Source organism: Hordeum vulgare, chromosome 6H (assembly GCF_904849725.1).
Source record: "Hordeum vulgare subsp. vulgare chromosome 6H, MorexV3_pseudomolecules_assembly, whole genome shotgun sequence".
In the NCBI taxonomy this organism is placed as follows: domain Eukaryota; kingdom Viridiplantae; phylum Streptophyta; class Magnoliopsida; order Poales; family Poaceae; genus Hordeum; species Hordeum vulgare.
This window is the reverse complement of record NC_058523.1, coordinates 110,641,212-110,660,864: the sequence shown is the minus strand read 5'-3', so window position 1 is coordinate 110,660,864 and position 19,653 is coordinate 110,641,212. Positions and strand designations below refer to the sequence as shown.

Below are 19,653 nucleotides of genomic sequence, written 5' to 3'. Positions count from 1 at the left end.
TTGGCACAATCTGCATAGAGTTCACTATAATTTCATCATAGGATACCATCCCAGAGTCCACATTCCCCCTTTCCTCATTGTTTTGATTTTTCAATCTCTTCCACCATAGTATAAATATGTAGTTCATCCCCCACTTCCTCACTTTCTTCCTCAGACAACATGTCCTCACTCTCATTTTGTTTCTTTTCCTCCTCCATGTTTTCTTCCACAGGATTCATCACCACATTTTTCCCATAACCACCTCCAGTTGTTCCTGGGGGAGCCGAAGACTCCCCCATATTAGATGAGGATGCAATGCTTCTTTCAACACGAGTATCAGTATTAAACCTAGCTTTTTTAGCAGCATTACCTTCCTCATTTTCTTGCTGCACTCCAATTCTCTCTCTTGGAGGATTTTTAATCAAGATTTTATCAACAGAGAAGAAGAGATCATAAAAGTGTCCTCCCAACACCCCTTCTGCTGAAGCAGGAATGTCCTCAGCATCCCTACAACCGAGCTTAATCCTAACAGATTCAGGCCTATTTATAGTAGCTTTATCAATTTCCAAGGTTACTCCCACCAGAGATCCCACATAAGCAATATTCTCTCATGTCTCTTATCTAGAGGAATGTTACTCACATTGACCCAAGCAACATTCAGCACCCCTTTAGCCCCCACAGATTCAGACCACTTTCTCAGGTTAATCATAGCACCACAGCTCTTAACGTTCATACTCTCAGCAAAGCAAGCTTTATCCACATCTCTAGGAGATGGAAATCTCATAACAAAGGTATTAGGGCCAATAGATCTGGCCGAGCACCTCCAGTTAGTATTGATGTATGTGTTAAAAAATTCCTCCAACTGTCTACCAGATGCATGACCCTCAACCATAGAAATCACAATAAACCTGTTCCTATCAGTAGTCTGGCTGGGCGTACTATGATCATGGATATAGAAAAAGCCCTTCCCCTCTGTCTGGAACCCACACATGGGTGCTACGCACTCCCATGGAAGAACAGTATTGCATATAGGGGCCAGATGTCCATGAATCCCGCATATACCACAGATAGCACGCGGACAGCAAATAGGCAAGTGCCCAGGATCCTTGCAAGTGACGCAAACCTCAGCGCCTCCCACTAGTGGAGAGGTGTTCCTATTGCCGGGACTAGGATGTCGACGATCAGGAGGTTGATGAAGATGTTGCGGACGCGTCTCCTGAAGTCGTCCCCCCGCAGATCCACCCGCGGGGACCTGGGTGATGTTGTCGCCCCACTTCTCCCCGTGAGCTCCTCCTTGCACCTCCATGGCCGCCGCCTCCCATCTGGCCTTGTCGGAACCACCATGTCGTGGATCTACGTTGGAGAAGTTTTGCCCACCGTCTTCGGCTTCGCGCGTCCACACCATGTTGCGATCGCCTCCGCCACGGCCGCGACCTCCTCCAGGTCCGATCTGACCACCACCTCCACCGCGCCCGAATCGACCTTCGCCACCTCCATCTCCACGGAACCCACGGCCACCAATCTCTCGCCCTGCCATGGGTGGATTCCGCGGCGGCGACGCTGTCACCTCGGCGAATGATCTACTATCCCCTCCAACCTTCCCCTCCCACCAGCCGAAGGAAGGTGAAACCCTAGGTGGCGAAACCCTAGCTTTTCCCCAGAAGTGGCCGAAGAGGGAGGCGAGATCTGGAATGGGCGACGCTGCGGGGGTGGGTGGGGATATCGCCGAAACCCTATCGCCGCTTCCTGTAGCACGCGGGCCTCCCCTTAGCGGGGCCGGGGCCTCTCCCTGCCTGACGCTCGACACGGGCCTAGGCCCTAGAATGCCCAACTCGGGCGTGGCTTGCGGCACACGGTCACGCATGGGTACGTGGATGCTCCCCACGGTCACTCTCTCCTGCGCGTCGGCCCGAGATTTAACCTGGATATATTGTTTCAGATATAATACACGATGTATCCTTATTCGAGTTGAAATGAAGTGCGCCACGAAGGCTTTGGGGCTGTTTGGTTCCCAGCCTAAGGTTGCCACGTCTAACCTTAGTCATGTCACAATACCTTAGGCATGTGTTTGGTTCATTGTCACACTTGTGGCTTGCCACATTTTTCTAGTTATATGGTCCACATGTCATACACTCATTTTTTTACCAAATCTTGCCACACTTGTGGTGTTCATTTTATTAGCCACACTTTTTGTGGCAGCCACACTTTGTCTAAGGTTAGTTGTGACAAAGTTAGTCATGAACCAAACAGGCCTTTTGCGTCACAAATGCCCGAAGGCGATGGCTGCAAGACATCTATCACGGCTCACGCGGTCACGCCCATGCACCGCCGCGGCCGTTCACATGGCACGCCGCACGGCACGACCCATTCTCCCCACGTCTCCGATTTCGGGGTGGAGTGGAGGAGATCATGCCGTCGCCAAGAGGCGACGTGCAGCCTGAAAATTGCAATAACTCGGTGCCAGAGTTCCCAAAAATTGCCAAAGCACTACCCAGTGCCGAGCACCAGGCGCACTAGCCGGGCATGACTATGCGGCTATGCAAACATCCAAGATCAAACGCAATTGCATCTGAACCAGTATCCGGAAAAATGCCAAACCTCATCACTCATTACTTTTCTTCTGGAAGAAGCCGTAGTGGTAGTTAATATCGGCACTAAATTCTCATTCTCGCCAGCTGTGACCCCCCACACTCGCACTGAGATTCGCGAATTGGTTGGATTGGATGAACCCAACAGCAGCAGTAGATAAAGAACTGAAAAAGAAATAGCGTACGCGGCCGCTCAAGAACTGCGGCCTTTTTTTTCTCCTGCGACGAGACGTCACACCCACGAGCTCGTCGCTCGGCGTCGTCACGCACGCCGCGCGCCGGTCTTTTCTTCTTCCTCTTCTTCCACGATCCCTCTTTCGTTCGGGATCTTCCGATCTCCAAGCGCACAGCCAGCAGATAGGTATTCCTGCGCTGCGGGTATCACGGCGAAAGTCCCGGCCGTTTCAAATTTGGTTGGGAGCGCGACGCGGCATTGACCGGCCGTTCCGATCGCCGCGCGCCACGATCATCATGGCGTCTCGCGAAGCTCCTCTCGTCCTGCTCGTCTTCTTCATGTTTGCGTCCATGCTCGCCGTCGGTGCGTCAGGTGGGTAACCTCCAACCCGCCTTCCCTTCCATGAATCGTGCTCGCCGAATCGTTTTTGAGAATTTTGGTGGGACCATGTGCAGCGGCGGCGGCGGTGGCGCCCGGCGTGAGCTCGCCGTTCGTGCTCGCGGCGGCGCGGACGCAGCGGAAGGACCCCCTGGACGGGCTGAGGTACTACACCGGCGGCTGGAACATCAGCAGCGAGCACTACTGGGCCGTGAGTTCTCGTCCTGAAAACTCTTGATCCGTCCGCAGTCGGTGAAATTCAGTTCTTGATGCATCCCGGCTTATAAATTCTGTCGTTGTTTCGGGGATGCGATTATGCAGTCGGTGGGCTTCAGCGCGGCGCCGGTCTTCGCGGCGGCCGGAGTCTGGTTCGTCGTGTTCGGCGCCGCCCTGTTCCTCGCCGGGTGCTGCTACTGCTGCTGCCCCAGCCGCAGCACCTCCTACTCCCGCGCAGCCCTGGTCGTCTCGCTCCTGCTGCTCCTCGCATTCACTGCCGCCGCCGCGTAATTCTTTTTCCCCCCGATCACCTCGCCGCCGTTCCCTCACCTGCATCACACCCGCCGCCGCTATCCTAACCAGCCTCTTCCCCCACGTGTGCGCGTTGCAGCATCGGGTGCGCCGTCCTGTACGACGGGCAGGGCCGGTTCCACGGCAGCACGGCGGCGACGGTGGACTACGTGGTGAAGCAGTCGGGCGACACGGTGGACAACCTGCGGACCTTCTCGGAGTTCCTGGAGGCGGCGAAGGCGGCCGGCGTGGGGCCCGTCTCGCTGCCCGACGACGTCAAGGGGAGGATCGACGACGTCGTGCGCAAGGTGGGCTCCGCCTCCGACGAGCTCGCCGCACGCACCGCCAGCAACTCCGCCAAGATCCGAGACGCGCTGGACACAATGTACGCCACTAAAACTGCAGTACTCGTTTGTTCCTTGCCTGAAACTTCAAGAAACTTACGAAACATTTGCATCCAAAAATGAAGAACCACAACTGAATCACTAGTACTCAGGCCCTGTTTGGAACCACCCAGATTATATAATCTGGTTTTATAATCAATTGTATTTTCAAACAGGATGGTTTATATTGTAGATTTTATAAACTAGATGACCAAATTATTATAATCTCATAATCTCCTCTACCCCAACTAAAATGAGATTATGAATTACAAATGACGTGTTATCCTTGTAAACTTCAGGAGAATTACGCAGTGCCACCGCCACTTTTCTATTTTTCCTTGTAAACTGAGGACAAACATGTCATTGTACAATTTAAAAGCTGATTTACAGTTTATATAATCTGGCCTCCAAACATGTCCACCTGAATTATTTTTATAAACCAGATTATATAATCTATGTTCATAATCCAGATTATTATAATCTATTATGGTTCCAAACAGGACCTTAGATTCCTAACTAATTTGCCGTCGCGTCGCAGAAGGAAGATCCTCATTGTTCTTGCAGCCGGGATGCTGATCCTAGCCTTCGCTGGTCTTGGTGAGCACTGGGCAGCACTGGTCACTGATCCTTAAACTGAAATACAGTATTATTTTTGCTTCTGCTGAACCTGTACATTTTGCAGTGTTCTCGGCGTGTGGATTGGAGTCGCTGGTCTATGTGTAAGCGTAGTTATCTAATCTAATGTAGCCGCATGCGGTTTGAGACTTGGGTGTCAAGCTAAGCTTGCACGGCTGACTGTTGGTCCGTCCGTATGTCTGCAGGTTGGTGTTCCTTGGGTGGATTCTGGTTGCGGCAACGTTTGTGATGTGCGGCACTTTCCTCCTCCTGCACAAGTAAGCTTGCCAGCCACCAACCTCAACATAGTTCACGCAAGAAGAAGCTCAGTACTGACACGCACAGCTCGTGGCGCCATGTGTTTTCTTTCAGCGTGGCGGGGGACACGTGCGTGGCGATGGGCGAGTGGGTGCGGCGCCCGCAGGAGCACACGGCGCTGGACGACATCCTGCCGTGCGTGGACACGGCCGCCGCCACGGAGGCGCTCGGCCGGAGCAAGGAGGTGAACTACCGCCTGGTGGCCGTGCTCAACGGCGTCATCTCCAACGTGTCCAACCGCGACTTCCCGCCACAGGCGCCGCTCTCGCCGCCGCTCAACTACAACCAGTCGGGCCCGCCCCTCCCGCCGCTCTGCAACCCCTACACGCCGGACCTCCGCGACCGCGCCTGCGCGCCCGGCGAGGTCGCCGGCCCGGACGCCGCTCTGCGGGCGTGGAGCGGCCAGGTGTGCCGGACGGTAAACGTTGGCGGGTCGGAGGTTTGCGCCACCGCCGGGCGCGTGACGCCGTCCATGCTCGCGCAGATGCTCGGCGCCGCCAACGTGAGCTACGGGCTGTCCCGCTACGGGCCGGTGCTCGTGGACCTGGCCGACTGCGCGTTCGTGCGCCGCGCGTTCCAGGCCGTCGGCGACGACCACTGCCCCGGCCTGCGGAGGTACAGCAAGCAGGTGTACAGGGGCCTGCTGGCCGTCGCGGCCGCCGGGCTGCTATCGATGCTGCTGTGGGTCGTGCACTCGAGGGAGAGGCGGAAGAGGAGCGATGCCAGGGAGATGGAGCTCATGGCGCCGCCGCCGCCGCCGTTCAGGTACCCCCTGGAGGAGAAGGGGCTGCTGCACAGCCCGAGAAGAAGGCCGTACATGTGAGCGTTCTACTTATTATTAGGCCGGATCTCATATGCTAGTGAACCTCCAACCGGCAGGGGCTTCCTGCATTAACAGTGTTGAATATCATAGGAAGGCACTAATTCAAACTTGGACCGTCAAATGGATCGATCAGCTGCAGTTTTCTTGCTGCTGTGAAAGATGCTTATGAGTTATGTATGACTAACCAACCAAAAAATTACAAATACAAAACACCAAGGCTAAACACAAAGATGATTATGAGCTTATTATTAGAACCTGGAACATTGTCCCACGGCAAGATTGTAAGAGCTACTGTAGCCGATCCCAAAAAGTTCAAGGGAATGTCTAGCAGACCCCCCTCAAACCCAAATTTCTCGTATATAACCTTTGTATATAAATTTCTAGTGGGTTTTAGTCTGCCTAGAACCCACTAGCCCAAGATGAAGGCGACGGTTGCCTTGAGCCAGCCCCCCACCCATCCCCCGGAGGGTGAAAAGGAGACAAACTCGGGCGAGACTCGGAGCCCGACATGCTCGACAGGGCTGCGCCGGCAAAATACAGGGTTGTGCGAAACTAAGAAATAGGCTCTAATTTATAAAAAAACTAACAAATAATTATAATGTATAGATATCTAACAGATTTTTAAAAATGTATGTAACATAGTGTCTTACAAAATAATTGGACATGTAAAAATCATACCTATCCAACTCTCGGTCGCTATTTATTTGAACATCCTTATTTTTTTAGTATTTTTTAAAATAAATCTAGTTTGGAGATCATGTTTAATATTTGGCAATTAGACGAACCATCAAACTCATCTAGTTTCGGATCCTGTTCGATAGAACTGCTAAACTATGATCTTTAATTAAGCGAAGAGGTAAAAATCAATCTCTAATAAAGTAACAATCCTTGTCAATAATTAAGTAGAAAATTAGAAATTAAGAATAAGAACTGAAGTTAATTAAAATGAGGACTCGCTAAGCACGTGGAGGCTGAAGTCGGTCACCAATGATTCCAACGAAACAGTGTCGACGAGTCTGAAATTCGAAAGAAGAGGCGAGAAAGGCAACGACGACATTGGCATGTTGATCTGAATCCAATTGATCGAATGACTTAATGAGACGAAAGTGTTCCTTTTCTGCATCGACGCCGTCCGACCGACGCATCGGACGCGACTGCGGTTCCTGTTTCCTGATCAAGAGTTTTTGTGTGTTCCACACGATCCCCAATCCCAGGGCATGCTTGATCCCGTTCGAAACGATATTATTTTTTTAGACCGATGACTCGTAGATCAAAGCAATCCCACGATCGGCGACGACAGGGCCTAGCGCTCCCTTTGCCATCTCATAGATGAGGACAATCAAGGAACGATCCTACTTGGTGTTTCAGCGCTCGATGCCTCGAGTCTAGCCGACTCTAAGGCCCAGACAGCGGCCGAGTGCGCAAGCAGTTAGGTTTTTTCAATACTACACTTATATAATAAATTTGGGGCCCTCAAAATTATGGACCCTGTGCGGGCCGCACATTTGGCACCACTCTGGGCCCTGATGCTCGAGGGTATGCCTGCAATGTTAATATGTATATTTTTGTTTTGCGATTGCTCAACTGAATGACACAAGGTTCGATTTGGTTGTTAGGTTTTTTCATTGATATTTTAGTGAGCAAATGAATGATGATGCAGATAATTTCATGGAACAGTTGAATACCAGCCACACACTCGGCCTCGACGACATTGCCATGACCATGCCATATATCAAGAGATGACGAGAGATGCCGACAGGGTGGAGGAGGTCAAGGAGGTGGACATGCGATACACCCAAACATTAAGAAGGAGTAGTAGGTCATATAACTAAAACACCGAGGGAGATGACGCTTTTCTGGTGTCGGCAATGGTGGTGCCGGTGGTGACGGCCCGAGTGAGTGAAGCCATTGTGATCTTTCATAGCTTTTCGGTACCTTTCGACACAAATTTGGTTTATGTTTGTTTGGTTGGTTGAACTTTACTTAATGCTCATTATGGTGTGGCGTATACTTTTTGCGGTGTCTGTTGTGGTGTATTTGAATTGTTTATGTTTGTTTTGATACATGATAATTTTTCCCAATTTTTTGAGCAAACGTTTGAACAATTTGGCAAAAGGTATTTTTTTGGGAGTGCGTTTTAGAGAATCTGTTAGATGTAATTTTCTCAAAAAAATCAATGATATAGAACACGTCTTGTAATTACAGGACATAGGATATGGTAGAGTTGCTCTAACTCTTTCTTACCGCGTCTCATAAAAAAATATGTCTCTTATAAGACTAGAATAGGTCCACCTCTTTTCAGCTGATTGTGGAGAATTTCAGTCTAAAAATCTTGAGTCAAAAGAACCGGATTTGTCTTTCAAAATCTTGAGAGGATTCTTTAGAATCCTAATGCAATCCAAAAGCTCCAAAAAAAGCTGTTTTTCCCACAATCTGAAAATTTTGAAAGAGTCCCTCAAAAGAAAAGGTTTCAAAATATAAGTGTATCCCTATCCTATCAACTAATTACACTCGGAATGCCATCCAGCGCAATGACGGCTTGGGTTATCGCACCGCCACCGGCCAGGTCCCCTCGTCGCCGTCCTTTGCTCCCTCCACAGCTCCGGCCCTGTCTCCAGCGCGGCTATGGCTAGGGTTGTTGCGTCCAGTACTTAGAAAAATTCGACGAGGTTTTGAAGTGTGCAGCATGGCTCGCGATTACATTAGACCATTCGATCCAACTTTTTCTGAGACGCATCCAGAACTTAGAAAAACAAAGTTTTGGCCTCATTTTGAACATGATATTGGAGCCATTGATGGGAAAACACATTAAGGTGAGTGTGCCCAAGGAGTAGGAGCCCCAACACAGGAATAGAAAAGGTTACACAAGTGAAAATGTTATGGCAGTGTGTGATTTGGATATGAGGTTCATATTTTTTGTTTTCAGGTGGCCCGGATCTGATCATGAGACACATGTATGGAGCGATGTCATAGTTTGTTATGATCACTTTTCACAACCCTCCATAGTTAAACTCTCTCATATGTTCATATTGTTATATTCAAGATGGAGAACTAGGCTGTAGCCTAGTGGCAAGGGAGCGCAGTGGCGTCTCCAGCAACCAGGGTTCGATCCACGTCGGGGACGAATTTCTGGTTTCTCATGAGGGATGCTTCTTCTATATCAATAAAACCATGGGTGCTAGTGCCCATGGAGTTTCATTTTTGTTATATTCAAGATGGTATTCTCTCCTTTTCGGTTTATAGGGCTCAAATCTGAAATCACATCAACCAAGATGAAATGTAAGTTGATGACACTAATTTTAACTAGCCAATAAAATATATCTCACATATTCAATTACGCAGAAAAAGGGTTTCCTCCCGCTTTGTATTACAAAGCAACCAACCGATACAGTCAACAGCAGGTGCTGGGGCGGAAGCAGCACAATCACACCCAAAAGAAACGAAAGAGAAACAACAAGAGAAAAAATGCCGACAACGGCGGATCAACGAAAACGAAGAAGCTTCACGACCACTGCGCCCACCGAAGATCTCCCACCAAGCTCCAAGGCTCCAAAGCACCGGTATCAATCAACACCTCCAAGAAGGACTGCGACGATGACGACGCTGCCGTCAAGGGTTTCCCCCGGTACTTGACGAGGCAAGAGGAAGGGTCGCCCCCCGACGCCCTCCAGGAAGGTCCGACGGCACCCACAAGCGTCGCCGCATCGGTGTCGGCCAGGCCGACAGGGGTTTCCCTCGATCCCAACCTTCACCTCGGATGCTCCAGAGCCTGCCACCAAAGCGACCACCATCTTGCGCCACCGCGGTCATGAAGCCTCCACGCCATCTCACCACGGCACCATGAAGTGAGGCCTGCACATCGGGGAATAGGAGCCGGGACTAGGGCCACAACACCGTCGGCACGCGGGAGGGTACAACCTCCACCGTCGACGACGACAGCCGACCGGGCACAATAGCAGGAGCATACCAGGCCCGTGGGCCCACAGGCCCGGTCGGGCTCTCCACGTCCGTAAAGCTCCCGCCATCACGCTGCAGCAGGCGCGCCTTCGGCGTCGCCGCCCCACATCCGAGCTGCTCCTCCTCACCACACAGACGACGATGAAGCCACGCCGGGAACCGGCCCGCTAGGACCCAGGCATACATCTGGGCCGGGGACGCGCCACCGGCCAACCTGCGTCACCACGCCGTCTCATCGCCAAGGGGCAACGCCACCATCTCACGCGTCGCCGGCCACTGCTGTCGGGTCGCCGGACCATCGTCGAGCCGAGGAGCACCACCGCCGCCCCCATATCCCGGGCCAGGAGGCGCGCGCGGGGATAGGCATTCCGGCCGCCGCCAACACCACCCGGCCAAGCGCCGGGGGCGGCCGTCGGCGGCGGTAGGAAGGGAAGGAGGAGGATGGAGGCCGAAGAGGGGCGGAGCTCGCGCCGCCCCGGCCACCTCCCGAGGAGGCGGCCCGGGGTGGATCCGGGAGGGGGAGGGGGAGGAGGGGGGAGGGGGCGGGGACGGCCGGCGGCGGCGGGGGAGGCCATCGCCGGCGGCGGCGGCTGCAGGAACCCTAGGAGTCGCGGAAGCAATAAATGTAGCATTCTCTTTCTCATTGGACTTGCATGATGGATATAGAAAACGATGCATGCATATCCACTCATTTCCTTTCTTTAAACTTTATGAATTAAATTTGGCATGTGACTCAAATCACTTTAACTCAGTTGGACTCAAAATGAGCCTTATATAATTAAAATATGAAAATTTTAAAATGAGCCCTATAAACCGAAAAGGAGGAAGTATGTTGTAAAAATTTATATGTTGATGTCCTACTATAGCTAAATATTATCTTTTTCATTTCCAAATATCCAAACAGGATTAGTTACCTAGCACCATATAAAAGGAAACGATACCATGTATCAGATTTTCAACAACACCCATCAGTTGAGAGATATGAGACATTCAACCATCAACATTCTTCTTTGCGAAATGTCATCGAAAGAACATTTGGTAACAATAAAGTGTTAACAAATAATTAAATATTTTCTGTCTAAGGATAGTACAAACATTTCAACACACAACATTTTCTATAATCTAAAACTACAATTTTTAAAAAGAACTTGACGACAGATTCTGGAAGAAGCGGATTGTGGAAGAATTTTCCGGAATCTAGATTCGATAGAATCCCTTGTGAAAAGAACTAGCCCATATGTGCAAGATACGTGCTCCCAGCCTTTTGTATTTTGCACATGGCCATTTTGATCGGTTCCCATCCATCGGTTTGGATAAACGAGGCGCCATGTTTGTAGGATCTCCGGTGCCCATTTCTCACCCTCTCGCCCTTGCACGCCTCCAAACAAGGAGGCAGTTGCGCTCCGCAACAAAGGCGATCACACCATGCATGCATGCATGCACGCACACTAGTGACTGATGCGCCGAGATAAACATCACATCCGCGCATCGTCAAACGAAAACGATCATCAAACGTCTCCCTACTACTCCCTCCGTAAAGTAATATAAAAGCATTTAGAACACTATTTTAATAATCTAAACATTCTTATATTTCCTTTGTATCATAATATTTGTAGTTGGAGAGAACTAGACTAGTGTTCCCAACAACAAGTATTTAGGTACGGAGGGAGTATTAGTTTACAGAGGGAGTACTAGTTACTTGTTACCCCGGTTAACAGCTCCCATGGCCGCCGTGACCTCCTCCTCTCCCTCGTGCCCCAAGCCCAAGGCCGCCAAGCCGGCCAGGTACTGCCTGTGCGCGCCGACGACGCACCCGGGCTCGTTCCGGTGCAGGCTGCACCGCCTGACGGCGGCCCGGGCCAAGGCGGCGGCGCCTTCTTCGGAGCCAGAGACGGCCAAGGAATCCGCAGCGGCGGCCGAGAGGAAGGAGGCGACAGCGGCGGCCGCCGCACGCGCATTGCTCGCACGGGTGCGGGTGGCGCGGACGCCCGGGCGGGATGCTGGGAGGAGGATCAGGGAGTTTCAGCCTGGGCCTTCCAGGCTACGGATCATGGACAGCGGGTGACTAGTCTCCGTCCGTCGCATGATCAGGTGATATGCGATATTTATTTTGAAATCGGATCGTGGTGTACATGTAAAAGGATTGGAAACTTTGGAGCGCCTATTGAAGTTCGGAATAGCCATATCTGTGGTTTATGTTTTTTCCTTCCATTCACAAATGCAAAATGTCTGGGTTGAACTCTACAAGTATGGTAGGGAAGTCTCTCTAAGTTTGGCATTTTCTCGATGAAAATACGACGGTTTTACTTTTTTCACGCAAAGCGGACATACTCAATGTTACCGATCCGTTATTACCTTTAGAATATCAAGGAGTGATGCAAGGGTTTGAACCCACGTGGTCGGTGGCGGAGCTAGATGCGTGAAAAGGATTGGAAACTTTGGAGCGCCTATTGAAGTTCGGAATAGCCATATCTGTGGTTCATGTTTTTTCCTTCCATTCACAAATGCAAAATGTCTGGGTTGAACTCTACAAGTATGGTAGGGAAGTCTCTCTAAGTTTGGCATTTTCTCAATGAAAATACGACGGTTTTACTTTTTTCACGCAAAGCGGACATACTCAATGTTACCGATCCGTTATTACCTTTAGAATATCAAGGAGTGATGCAAGGGTTTGAATCCACGTGGTCGGTGGCGGAGCTAGATGTGCTCCCTCCCCCCCCCCCCCCCCCCACACACACATAACCACCCCAGCAAAAGTGTGAAGGACTTTTTTAGAAAGTTTAGAATAGGATAAATTTAGTATTTGGCCCTCTCAGGTTTGCATATTTTATCATTTCCCTCCCGAACTTTCTCCCTAGCTTCGCGAGTGTCAAGGGTACACAAGAGGCGGGATTTCAAGTCACCATTAGGAAATACGCAATCCTTACAATGCTGAGTCGGTTTTCTTGGTAGGCATGAAATCCTTTTTTTTCATAGATGTTTCTGGTCTGAGACGGGACATACTATGCCCCATTCTAGGAAGGGCTGGTTGAGTATGGTTTGACCGGAGTCGGACATCCTGACATGTTTAACGCTCTAACCCGGGGTCTGACACAAGCATATCCAGTGGAGCACGTCGCTTATTAACATCTCGGAAATATTCTGCCATAGTTAGGGCAGTTAAACCAACTCTCGTACGAGTTGTTGGTCTCCGAAATGCGTTGAGGCGTTGACTGGACATCTAGAGGTAAACACTGTTTGGTGCGGGCTGCACAAGCGGTACCGTCGGATATAGTGTCGAAGGTCTCGGCATGTCGTACATCAATCCGACCTGATGTGCACCTCATTTAGAGAGCAAAGCGATATTTCACACATTTGGTTAGATAGTTTGACCAGTGTCTTACCCTAGTATGCAACACATAACATGGTGAAATTTGAGGGCTCTCTCTCACATAGGTGTGAGTGGTATTTAGCTAAACTTCTTTATCGATTCCCACACTTAATACACGGCGTACGACATACCTACAACTTAAAAATAAGAAATTGTCGGTAGAAAAATTGACGTGACGTCTTCTTTTATGCTTTTAGCTTAGGGCGCTGCCGATCAACAATATGGTTCATTAACATTGATATGTATACTGAAAACCCGCTCGAAACAATGTTAGCCATCTAATCATCATTGGCATTAACATCAAAACCCTCATTAGGGCGGTTGACCTTTCAATCTCTTAGATTTTGGTGGTTGATGACAATATGATTGGAACAATTTCATATAAAATATTATTATAAGAATATCAATGGTTCTAGAGGTTTAGGTTGAGTCCCTACTACATTTGTGCACACATAAGAGGATTCTTTGCATTGGAATACATAGTGCACAAAGTAGGATAAACGCTTCCCCAAAATCCATAGAGGGTTCAAAAGTGAAAGTAGATGCACAAGGTGAGTTCCACTTTTGCGAGAAACTTGTGACATAAGAGGTGACTTCAAAATAATTCATGCATCTAACATAGTCATCTCAAAAAGATACCAAGAGTGTGTGTGTGTACGTTTGTGCGTGTGTGTGTGTGTGTGTAATTAACTCAATGTAGCAAAGGAATACTTGTTTTTATGTACATGCTCCTCTAGTGTTATGCTATAAACCAACACATCATTAAAAAAATATCAGAATGAATTTTCTAATATAAGGCGCAAACACACTCTTTATTAAATTTTAAAAAGTAGCAGGGGCATTAGTAAGGCCCAAGGGTATAATAGTATATTCATAGTGCCCCAAGTGGGTTCACACTATTGCCTTGGGTTTTTCTGACAATAACATCTTGTGAAGAAGTGGAAATCGACGCGATCTGCGGGATGCTTGAGTGTGCAAGCGCATCGTTCCCCCGCAAGTACCTAGGCCTCCCGCTCACACTCATGAAGGCAACAGCGGCACAATTTCAGTACCTAGTGGACCAGTTCACGAATTGCCTACCCAACTGGAAGGCAGTCACCATGCTGAAGAGTGGACGGCTCATTCTCATCCTCTCGGGATTGTGCACAATTCCTATCCACGCCATGCTTGCATTGAACATTCCACCGAAAACACTGTCAGCCCTGTCCAAGATCTGTAGAAACTTCCTATGGTGCAGGAAGATGGAGGCTCAAGGAGGAAACTGCATCGTTGCTTGGGAAATGGTATGCCGGCCCAAATGGGTAGGAGGGCTCGGGGTCCCAAACCTCCGATGGCTAAACACGACCATGTTGGCAAGATGGCCATGGCTGCAGCTTATGGATCGCTCCAGACCATGGGCGGAGTTCAGAATCTCAGATTGGATCGCGAAGACGTATGACTACATCAATCGCGTTATATACGCTTCCGCTTAGCGATCTACAAGGGTATGTAGATGCACTCTCCCCTCTCGTAGATGGTCATCGCCATGGATAGATCTTGTGTGCGCATAGGAAAATTTTATTTTTCCCAAGCGACGTTCCCCAACAGTGGCATCATGAGCAAGGTTCATGCGTAGATGATATCCCGAGTAGAACACAAAAGAGTTCGTGGGCGTTGATGTTCAATTTGGTGCCCCCTTAGTCTTTTCTTAATTCGGCAGTATTGTTGGATTGAAGCGCCCGGACCAACATTACTCGTACGCTTACGAGAGACCGGTTTCATCGACTAACATGCAACTTGTTGCATAAAGATGACTGGCGTGTGTATGTTTCTTCAACTTTAGTTGAATCGGATTTGACTGAGGCGGTCCTTGGAGAAGGTTAAATAGCAACTTGCATATCACCATTGTGGTTTTGCGTAAGTAAGATGCGATCATACTAGATACCCATAGCAGCCACGTAAAACATTAACAACAAATTAGAGGACGTCTAACTTGTTTTTGCAGGGTATGCATGTGATGTGATATGACCAAAGACATGGTATGATAGATTGTATGTATGAGATGATCATGTTGTAATAGTTAAATATCTACTTGCACGTCGATGCTATGGCAACCGGCAGGAGCCATAGGGTTGTCTTTAATTTTTGTGCGCTTGGAGATGCTTTGCTTTATCAATAGTAGTAGCTTTAGTAGTAACAACATAGTTAGCGCGACAACCTCGATGGCAGCACAATGATGGAGATCATGGTGTGGTGCCGGTGACGATGGAGATCATGTCGGGGCTGAAAGGATGTGGATGTCGCCTAGAGGGGGGGTGAATAGGCGCTTTAAAATAATTAACGTTTAGGCTTGAACAAATGCGGAATAAAACTAACGTTTAATATGTCAAGCACAAAACCTACAAACAACTAGGCTCACCTATGTGCACCAACAACTTATGCTAAGCAAGATAAACAACTAAGTGATAGCAAGATATATTACAATAAACAATATGTCTATCACAAAGTAAAGTGCATAAGTAAAGGGTTCGGGTAAGAGATAACCGACGCACGGGGAGACGATGATGTATCCTGAAGTTCACACCCTTGCGGATGCTAATCTCCGTTAGAGCGGCGTGGAGCCACAATGCTCCCCAAGATGCCACTAAGGCCACCGTAATCTCCTCACGCCCTCGCACAATGCAAGATGCCGTGATTCCACTAAGGGACCCTTGAGGGCGGTCACCGAACCCGTACAAATGGCAAACCTTGGGGGCGGTTACCGAACCCGTACACGTGGCAACCCTTGGGGGCGGTTACCGAACCCGTACAAATTGCTCGGGGCAATCTCCACAACCTAATTGGAGACCCCGACGCTTGCCCGGAGCTTCACACCACAATGATTGAGCTCTGAGACACCACCAAGCTTCTAGCACGCCAAAGCATCCGCGAAGAACAATATCTAGGGTACTAAGTACCAAAGGTAATAAGCTTCTCAAACTTCACTTCCACGTATCACCATGGAGAACTCAACCCGATGCAACTAATGCAATGGCAAGAACACACGAAGTGGTCAAGTCCCTCACACTCAAATCCCTCCACAACAACGAAAGCTATGGAGAAATATGAGAGGAAGAACAAGGAGCTCACAAAGAACTCCAAGATCAAGATCCAAGGGGTTCCCCTCACATAGAGGAGAAAGTGATTGGTGGAGATGTGGATCTAGATCTCCTCTCTCATCTCCCTCAAGAACAAGCAAGAATCATTGGAGGGATTGAGAGTAAGCAAGCTGTAAGAATGTCAACAATGGAGGTAGAACAAGAGCTCAACGGATGGATAAGGCCAAGGGGGAAGAAGACCCCCTTTATATAGTGGGGGAAGGAATCAGACCGTTACCCCCACTCTCTGCCCGAGCTGCAGCGGTACTACCGCTGGCACTCCAGCGGTACTACCGCTGGCCCCTGGTAGTGCAAAGGCACTACCACCGCCAAGAAAGTCTTCGCAAAAAGGTCCGTCCACGAACAACCGCTAGGCAGGCGGTACTAAGCTCCTGGAGCGGTACTACCGCTGACCACGGGCGGTACTACCGCCAGCCAGCGGTACTACCGCTAGGTCCAGCGGTACTACCGCTCGCCACTGAAACAGCCATAACTTTCGCATACGAGCTCTGAATCGAGCAAACCCAAGCTTGTTGGAAATCTTAAGACCATGCAGATATGAAAATGCCAATGATATAGAGATGTGAGTCCTCTATGAATGAAGAACCGGAAAAAACTCCAACATCGAAAACATCATAGTAGATGCATATGGACTCCGTTTTCGATGAACTCGAGCTTGTCACGAAGATGACCATAAGCTCTAAAACTCACAAAGAGAAACACCAAACAAGAGCCAAGAAGTATGATGCAAGGATGCAAATGGTTTGAGATCTCAACGAACGATACGATCAAGATACTCACTTGAGAGCCCCCCTTGATAGTACAACAATCTATCCTAACCAGAAAACCTATCAAGGGCAAACCTATACCTTGCACCTCGTCCTCTTGAGCTAGATGATGATGATCTTGGCTTCCTCAAGATGGACCACCTTTCTTGATTGCGTTGGCTTGATGAAGACTAGTTGATTGCTCCCCCATACTCACTATGGGTGAGCCACTCTTCAACATATCTTCACAAGTCCATTGCCACCACAATGGACGGCAAGCTTCAAGCATGCTATCTTCATGCTGATCCACTTTATCTTGCACACCACAATCTTGATGACGATCACAACTTGACGTCATACTCCATGGGTTGTATGAGATCTTTCCTTTGACGCAAGCCTATGGAAACACACCTAACCCCCACATAGAACTCTCATGAAGACCATGGGTTAGTACACAAACACGTAATGGACAATGCTTACCATACCATGGGATCACTTGATCCCTCTCGGTACATCTTGTACGCTTTGTGTGTTGATCATCTTGATTTACTCTTTGTCTGAGATCTTGATCAACCATGTGTCTCTATGACCATTCTTTGGATAATACCTTGAGTACCATCTTGGTCATCATATAAACTCCTTGAACCCAACAGATGGACTTCAAGAAGTGCCTATGGACAAATCCTATAAATGTAACTTAAGGCAACCATTAGTCCATAGGAATTGTCATCAAGTACCAAAACCACATATGGAGATATATGCTCTAACAGGGGCTTTGGTGATAGAGATCAAGAATCACAAGTTCATGGCCATATCATGTCACTTATGATTTGCATGTGATGTTAATCCTTTTATGCACCTTGTTTTGCTTAGGACGAGGGTAGCATTATAAGGTGATCCCTCACTAAAATTTCAAGATAAAATTGTGTTCCCCCCGACTGCGCACCGTTGCGACAGTTCATCGTTTTGAGACACCGCGTGATGATCGGGTGTGATAGACTCTACGTTCACATACAACGGGTGCAAAACAGTTGCACACGCGGAACACTCGGGTAAACTTGACGAGCCTAGCATGTACAGACATGGCCTCAGAACACAAGAGACCGAAAGGTCGAGCATGAGTCATATAGTAGATATGATTGATACGTCTCCAACGTATCTATAATTTTTGATGGTTTCATGCTATTATCTTGTCAAACTTTGGATGCTTTGTATGTCTTTATATCTTTTTTGGGACTAACTTATTAACTCAATGCCAAGTGCCAGTTCTTGTTTTTCCTGTGTTTTTGACCCTTTTTAGAGGAGGATTTTAAACGGAGTCCAAATGGAACGAAACTTCCAAAAATATTTTTTCTGAAACAGAAGACGATCGGGGAACTTGAGAACCAAGGCAGGGGCCCACCAGGGACCCCACAATCCCCTAGCCGTGGCCAGGGGGCGCGCCTCCCAGGCTTGTGGGCTCCTTGGGCCACCTCTACCCTAGGTCTTTCGCCTATATATTCCCAAAAATTCCAGAAAAAATGAGGAGATCATCGAAAGTACTTTTCCGCCGCCGCAAGCTTCTGTCTCCGCAAGATCCCATCTGGGGCACGTTCTTGTGACAGCCCGAGACCGACGCCCCAGAAGATTCCCCTGTTATTTCCGTTTCCTCGTGTGGTTATTTTATTTGGTGGCATCATCATTTAGTTTGCATCATCGCATCATGCATGGCATCATGTCATCTGTGCTTGTCTGGTGTGGCTAGTTGCACCTCGTTGTTTGAGTGTGGCTAGGTGCCCTGCCGCGCCGCCCGCCGGTGCCGTCCCCACGCCGCCTGCAGGCCTCCGCCGGCGCCGCCATGGCCTGCTCCACAACGGTCCCCGCCTCCCTGCTCCCCGGTGGTCGCCGCGCTGGCCGTTCCCTCCAGGGCCCCGGCCTCCTCCTCTCGGCTCCTCCCGGCCGGCTCGAGGCCCCTGTGTCGCCGTGTGCTGCTGCTGCCGCCGAAGCGTGTTGTTGCCTGTTGCTGCTTGCCGCCGGGTGTCACGATGCTGCTGCTGTTTGCCATTGCTGCCTTTGCATAGCTGCAGCTGCTTGTTGTTGTTGCCGCTGCCTGCGTGCCGTGCTAGGTGTTGCCGCATGTTGCTGTTCGCCGCTGCTGCTTGGAGATGCCTGCATCGCTGCCGAGTGCTCGCAAGCGGCTAGCTTAGTTGTTGTTGCCGCCCCGCGCTCATGCTGTTGTTGTTGTATTGTGTGTCGCTGGTGCCTTGCTGTTGCTGTTGAGCTGCTGTAGCTGCCGGCCAAGGCATGGTGCTGATGTAGCTACTTGCGTGCTTGCTGCCTGATGCTTTGCTGCTAATGCTAGCCGATGCTAGTTGCTGCTAGGCTGCATGTTGTTGCTATTTGCCTGCTGTTGCCTGCCTGGCTGCTGCGTGCCATGGCTTGCTAGTTGCTTACTGTCGGCTGCTGCTGTAGTAGCTTAGTTGCTGGTTGCTCTTGCATTTGGCTGTTGCTCCTGCTAGATATTAGTTGCTGCTTTGCTTTGCTTTGCTAGGCTGCTGGAGCTGTTTGTTGTTGCTTTGCTTTTCTTGCTTTTGTTGCGTCGCCGCGTAGACCATCCCCGCCGCCGTGGAGTCGACAAGTTCACGACGACCACGACGTCCTCGACGAACCCCGAACATCGACGGACCCGTGTTCGACT

The 19,653-nt window shown here is 49.5% G+C and overlaps 2 protein-coding genes across 2 annotated transcripts; both read left to right on the top strand.

Annotated features, from left to right (window-relative positions):
- Positions 1–2,492: 2,492 nt before the first annotated feature.
- On the top strand, positions 2,493–6,082 carry LOC123404768. The gene is made up of 8 exons (XM_045098713.1): positions 2,493–3,114; positions 3,198–3,331; positions 3,442–3,623; positions 3,728–4,012; positions 4,549–4,607; positions 4,693–4,729; positions 4,832–4,903; positions 4,998–6,082. The coding sequence occupies exons 1-8, from the start codon at positions 3,039–3,041 to the stop codon at positions 5,764–5,766; spliced, it is 1,614 nt and encodes a 537-aa protein (XP_044954648.1). The 5' UTR covers positions 2,493–3,038; the 3' UTR covers positions 5,767–6,082.
- A 4,770-nt stretch (positions 6,083–10,852) lies between these two features.
- LOC123405982 lies at positions 10,853–12,034 on the top strand. Its single transcript, XM_045099490.1, has one exon. The coding sequence runs from the start codon at positions 11,447–11,449 to the stop codon at positions 11,786–11,788; it is 342 nt and encodes a 113-aa protein (XP_044955425.1). The 5' UTR covers positions 10,853–11,446; the 3' UTR covers positions 11,789–12,034.
- The last annotated feature ends 7,619 nt before the right edge of the window (positions 12,035–19,653 follow it).

Bases quoted from the DNA above. Each gene is read 5' to 3' on its own strand.
- LOC123405982 (XM_045099490.1), top strand. From the start codon at position 11,447: ATGGCCGCCGTGACCTCCTCCTCTCCCTCGTGCCCCAAGCCCAAGGCC.
- LOC123404768 (XM_045098713.1), top strand. From the start codon at position 3,039: ATGGCGTCTCGCGAAGCTCCTCTCGTCCTGCTCGTCTTCTTCATGTTT. The intron at 3,624-3,727 runs GTAATTCTTTTT...TGCGCGTTGCAG, and splicing joins GCATTCACTGCCGCCGCCGC to CATCGGGTGCGCCGTCCTGT. The intron at 4,608-4,692 runs GTGAGCACTGGG...TACATTTTGCAG, and splicing joins CCTAGCCTTCGCTGGTCTTG to TGTTCTCGGCGTGTGGATTG.